General features: G+C 27.6%; 1 protein-coding gene across 1 annotated transcript in view; it reads right to left on the bottom strand.

Annotated features, from left to right (window-relative positions):
- Window positions 1–4,956: 4,956 nt before the first annotated feature.
- LOC112517168 (protein HOTHEAD-like) overlaps window positions 4,957–6,677 on the bottom strand; it is a 4,426-nt gene continuing 2,705 nt past the window's right edge. The window contains exons 3-5 of the mRNA XM_025124521.1: window positions 5,781–6,169; window positions 5,141–5,676; window positions 4,957–5,014 (exon numbers count right to left, since the gene is read on the bottom strand). Of these exons, the coding sequence (XP_024980289.1) occupies window positions 4,957–5,014; window positions 5,141–5,676; window positions 5,781–6,169 (983 nt within the window). The remainder of the gene's footprint in view (window positions 5,015–5,140; window positions 5,677–5,780; window positions 6,170–6,677) is intronic.

Below are 6,677 nucleotides of genomic sequence, written 5' to 3'. Positions count from 1 at the left end.
ATTGGTGAAAGGAGGGTGATGGATTAGAAGTAGATGAAGGAGAGAGTAATTTGGTAAACTGGTTTTGAATCTAAATCATGGTTCATGGATGAAGGTTGATATGATTATTAATTGATTAATTGGAAAAAAGGAAGCAGCAAACCCTAAAGAAAGGAGCAGACCCACTTATCCCTTTGTCAGGGACCCCTCCTGACCAAAGTCAACGGTTGAGATTTAACAGGGCTTCAATTGCCGTACGATTGTGACACGTGGTGGGCGATATGCTTTCTGGGCCAATGTGGACTTTGAGTTGACCATGAGTTTTAACGGTAATGGTTAGGTTAGATGTCAAGGTAGATTAATTTTATTTCTATACATACAGAAAGTTTTTACTTTTCCGGATGATTTTATATATATATGAAAGGGGTTATTTTAGGAAGGCTTAAAAAAAACTTTTCTTTCTGTTTAAAGTTTTTCTTAGAAATTTAGGGGTTGTTTGACAGTTGTTTAATAATTTTGTACAGAATTATTAAGTGGTCAAAATGATTAAAATGTTCTCATGATATTATGCAAAATAAAATATAATTTTTTTTTGTCAAACAAGATTCACCTATTAGTTGCTAATAGGTGAATCTTGTTTGACAAAAAAAAATTGTCTCTTAATAATTCCAAATGTTTTTGAATGATTTTGTATCTTGAGTTTTTCTTAATCATTCAATACTCTAATTTCATTCTGAATAATTATCAAATAATTATACTTCATTTTGTATTATATTATATGAACTTCTTAATCATTCTGTAACAAACCATTCAGCAACTGTCAAACAGCCTCTTACTAATTAAACAACTTTCAATAATTTTAAGTCACTCTCAAACAATTATATATAGTTGAGCAAATAAATTGTGAGTTGTAATTTGATTTATCTTTGGTTAATGGACTGGGTTTTTAACCTTTGACACTAATATGTTTTATCTGATTAAAATAATTAGTAATAAAATTTAAGTTAATAATTTATGTTTAAAATGTACTTTTTATATTTTATATCATTTTTGTGATAATTTTACAAATTTTTCACAATTTACTACATAATTTTTTGCATTTAGATATTTAATGAACTTTTTTAAAATAATATTTAACGTAATTAAAGATGGACCTTTGAAAATATATCATTTTAATTGATGATTTTAATAAAAGCAATCAAAGTTCGTCAAACTTAAAATTTAATTTAATAATTAATTTTTTAAAATTGAGGCATTAAACATTTTATTATTTTAAAACGGATTATAATTCTTTATATGAGGTATTATAAAATATTTTGAAATTGTTATATTTTAATCTTTAACTGATTAAAATCTATTAATAATAATAATATGAAAATAGTATTAATTATGATATAACTGATAATAATTCAAAATAACTAATGATTATTTTTAATTAATAATTAATTGGGGGTATCATTTATAACCTTTTTTAATAAATACTAAATGCAGTTCATGATACATAGACAAGTTTACCGTTCTTAATTGGATAGTTGTAAAGAGTCCCAGGGTTACGGAACAAAGAAGTATTCCGGACCCACACGGAGGTGAATAAAGAATCCATGGATGAAGATTCTAGCCTAGTGGTAAAGACTTGGGCATGACATAGTCATGAACCCGAGTTCGAGCCCTGGGAGGGGAGTGTTGGCGACATTTAAGTGGAGCCATGTTTAGCCTCCAAATTTGCCGGGGATTAGTCAGGCTTTGGCCTGAACGCCCTTACAAAATAAAATTTAGATTTCTAAACAGTGAAAATTCAAATTGGGCCTAGCAAATATGAGTAGTTTGGGCTTGTTCAAACTTGATCCATCTTAAACAAAATAACTTGTTTAAGTTTGTTTTACATGTTTGGCCCATGTCGAATTAAAAACAGTAGAAATAAAATCTAAAAAATTAACGAAAAAATTCGTTGAAAACATAGAAATCTTAGCAATGCGTGAACATATGAACAATATAAAGAAGGTAAAAGGAACATCTAAGCAACAAACAGTTACAGGGCAACTCTCCTTTGGCATATCGTAATAAAACCAACAAGCTGCATCATTAATGATCTCATGCAACCTACGAATTGAGTTAAAACAGTATGCCAATAGAGAGTAGTCCTTTAACTGATCTCGCTTTGTCGAATGGTCTATCAAGTACTTTATAGTTGAAGTTTGTGATGAGTTAGTTGGTTTTGACCATGTTGGTTTCTTTTATATGGACTTCAACGATGGAATAAACCATCTGAAGAACTGGCATATGCCTAAAAGAGGATGTCCACGCCTTTTTAAAAGTGCCTTTTTTTTCTTTCTTGCCACCGTATTTATTCTTTTGTTGGTTTGAAAAGGTAGATCTACTATCAATAAAAAAAATTAATGAACTTTTTTCGGTTTCATTATTCAATATTATAACTTTATAACTGACGTTTACAGATTAATTGTATTTTTATATGATTATATCAGTATTTAGAAAAAAAAACAATGAAGTTGATATTTGCATGTAATCGCAATTGGGAAATGAAGCAATTTAGAGAAATCGATTTTGGAATAGAAAGAAGGCCATGAATCTATAATGAACGATCAATAATTACCGTCGAGCGAAAATGATCTGCAACTTCATTTGACTCGACTCGTTAACATCGGTAATTGTAACATTAGACTTATAGACCCAGTGATACGCAATTGATTTGCGGCTAAAAGGGAGGTCAGCAATCTTCCATGTTTGATTTTTTTTAGCGTCTGAAATCTTAATAGTTTGGCATTATGCCAATGTTCATGTCATACTAAGAGCATCAACATAATATCTGGGCATGGGAGAAACTATCATAAAAGACACTGCTTAACTAATATCAAGTTTATTGTTGGTGATTACTTTTTAACGTTGTTTCGTCTATCAAACGATTATAAACAAGAAAATTGTTGTTATATTGACGGGGGTTTTGAGTTCGAATGCCTTAGAAATCATTTTTGAATTTAATGTCATTAAAACAATATTAATAAGATGTCGTTAATTTAAATTTATCTATACTATATTATAAAGCATTTGACAAAAACTCTTAAAAACCATTTTTTATGCATGAACTACTGTTTATTGATGTATATTACTTAAAATTCAAGATTACAAGTAATTTTGCGTAAGTACAACTTATTAAAGCTTCATTTTTAAATTCATGTAACTAACTGTAGAAAAACATGGTCAAATACATGATAAACATTCATTTTAAATATAAAAATTTAAAATATAATTAAGATAATCATTGAGTTCTAACAGAATGTTTAATTATTATTTTTATAAAAAATTATGTTATTAAACCAAAAATAAATAATTTTGTTATTGAATCTAAATTAAATTATAATAAAAATTGAATTAAAGAACTTACACAAAAAAAAAACGAGAACTAATAAATACGATTTATAATTTTTCAAAATTTTATGTCATTTTCAAATTTATATTTATTAAAAAATAAAAAACATTATCGCTTTCTCAAAATCACATAAAATCGTATTATATCGATAGAGACAAATAATAAAAACTAAATATTAAAATGAAGATTTATCTCACTGTATTGCACGAATACCCTTCTAGCAAAGTAAATATCAGTAAAAAACAATTATTTAATTATTAATACTTAGAGTTAGAGGTCATTTATTCATGGCATTGATTATTCCTTTTTAAAGAAAAGATTCTTTCAAATCTGATGCCAAAATCTATTCAAGATTTGGGGGATGAAATTAAATGGCATATTTTACATATTTTTCAATATTAAAATAAATATATTTATATATCTATATCTTTAAATATATTTATATCTATAGTATATTATAAAACATTTGACAAAAACTTTTAAAAACAATTTTTTATGCTTAAAGTATTGTTTATTAATTCATGTTACTTAAAACTCAAAATTACAAGTAAATTGTACGTAAGTACAACTTATTAAAGCTCCATATCTGAATTCGTGTAACTAACTGCAGATAAACATAATCCAATACATGATAAACATCTCATTTTAAATATAAAAAATCTAAAATATAATTAGGATAATAATTGAATTCTAAAGAATTATATTGTTAAACCAAAAATAAATTATTTTGTTATTAAATCTAATTTAAATTATAATAAAAAAATTGAATTAAAGAAGTTACACCAAAAAAATGAGAACTATAAAATAGTTAATTTGATACTAATATCGATTTATTTTTTTTTCAAATTTTTATGCTACCTTCAAATTTATATTTCATTCAAAAATAAAAATATTATTGTTTTTCACAAAACCACATAAAATCGTATTATATCGATGAAGACAAAATAATCAAAGCTAAACATTAAAATCGAGATTTCTCTCGTTGCATTGCACGAGTACCCTTCTAGTTATATTATAAAGCATTTGACAAAAACTCTTAAAAACTATTCTTTATGCATGAAGTATTGTTTATTAATGCATATTACTTAAAATTTAAGATTACAAATAATTATGCGTAATTACAACTTATTAAAACTCTATATTTGAATTCGTATAAGTAACTGCAAATAAACATAATCAAATACAAAATAAACATCATATTTAAATATAAAAAATTTAATTTATAATTATGATAATCATTGAGTTTTAACAGAATTATTATCTTTATAAAAATTATATTGTTAAAATTATATTGTTAAGCCCAAAATAAATTAATTTGCTATTACACCTAAATGAAATTATAACAAAAAATTGCATTAAAGAAGTTAATTTGATATTAATATTGATATATTTTTTCAAAATTTTATGATATTTTCAAATTTTTTTCAAAAGTAAAAAATTATTGTTTTCAAAACCACATAAATCATATTATATCAACAGAGACAAAAAACAAAACGAAACATTAAAATGAATATATATATCTCACTGCATTGCACGAGTAGTTTCTAGTTGATTATATAACACAACTCCACTCTTTTTAAACCTGTTCCCTTTCATTTTTTACTTCCATCCAATGTCAATCTCTCTCTTAGTATCTTTTGTCCCATATACCTGAAATACCAAAAATAAATAAAAGCATCATCATTAAATCAATTATTTTTTGTTCAGATAAAATAAAGTATTTTCTTATTGTTACGATATATTTTAATAAAATTGATAATGCGTATTTGTAGTTACCTTCCGAGCATCATCATAGTAGCTTGTGGATTTGTTCCTGGAGAATACAAAAGAGTTGAACTGTCGATAACACGCAGCGCACCAACACCGATGACTTTATAGTTGTGATCAATTACTCTATCAACTTGACATCCTCCATGGTAATGCCATATAGACTGGACAGTGTCCTTGCAATACTGTTCTAGGTCAATTGCAGTATTGACGTGTCTAAGTTTCAAATTGAGCGGTAAAGCAACGATCAGATCGAGCAGGTCTTGAATCGGCAATAAAGGGTCTCGATATTGAGACATTGCTTTTGATTCCAAGACCTTTATGATGGTGTCCATGCCTTGAACACATCTTTGGAGGTCTCTAGGGTCTTTGAAGTAGTTAAATGTGACTTTTGGATTATCGTCCGGATTTGTCGTTTCTAACTCCAGAGTCCCGGAAGAAAGTGGACCCATTATCTTTTGAAGGATGACTCCGAAATTAAGTCCTGATGGATCGTTGTGGAAGCGACGTGCAATAATAGATCTTATCTTGTCCAAATCCTTGGTCTGAAACATTGTAATCAGTCGTAAATAATTCAAACAATCTTTTATTCAAACATATATTTGGATTTTTTAAAAATAAAATATTATTAACATACATAAATTCAAACCTGGTTCGTAAAAAGTCCAAAACCGGAGCCGATTTTATCGACCCATGGCCAGTTAATATGGGTGCTGGCGGATTCAATGAAGCTCCCGAATCGGGTAATACCCACGACCTCAATGAGAGAAATCTCTACGGGTAGGGCGGAAGGGAGGATAACCAGAGTCATTGGGTTATCGGATAAGCCCTGTCCAACCATGGGCTGATCCAAAACCACCTCGATTTTATGGGCCTTCAGATGTTTGGAAGGCCCAATACCACTCAGCATCAGCAACTGTGGGCTCCCAAGTGTTCCAGCTGATAATATAACTTCATTTTTCGAAGACCCTTTGTTTAAAAGCGCCACGTGTCTTTTGCCTTCCATATCCTTGTACAACACTCCTTGAGCTCTTCGTTCTGCGTTTTTAATAATATAAAACTTACATAAATTGATTAATATCATTGAAATTACGAATAATATGTAACACCCGATTGAATTATTAGTTTAAAAAGTTATTGTAAAGTGAAAAGAGGTTTCAAACATATATAATAAATATGTCATTTAAATCTATTTTCAATAATCTAATATGCCTTTTTTAACTGAGGCTAAATGAGCATCAATATTGGTTGATCTATGTGAATCTTATTATAACACTATCTATTTTTGACAAATTAACTGATAATCTAGTTTTTGAATTTTGACTGATAAGCTAACTGGTGTCTGATAAACTGACTGATAAGCTAGTTGATGAACTAAATACGTTTGACAAAAATTAGCTGATAAGTTAGTTGAAAAATATAAAATGATCAAAAAATACCTTTTTAAAAATTAATAAATTTAACATTCATAATATATTTAAAACAATTCACTAATGATATAATATGTTAGTTAATACAAACCAAATGTTTAAAAAAATTAATTAAT

This window comes from Cynara cardunculus (genome assembly GCF_001531365.2).
Source record: "Cynara cardunculus var. scolymus isolate 2C chromosome LG 1, CcrdV1, whole genome shotgun sequence".
NCBI classification, from domain to species: Eukaryota; Viridiplantae; Streptophyta; class Magnoliopsida; order Asterales; family Asteraceae; genus Cynara; species Cynara cardunculus.
Note: the sequence above shows the minus strand (reverse complement) of the source record. Positions and strands in the feature narration are given on the sequence as shown.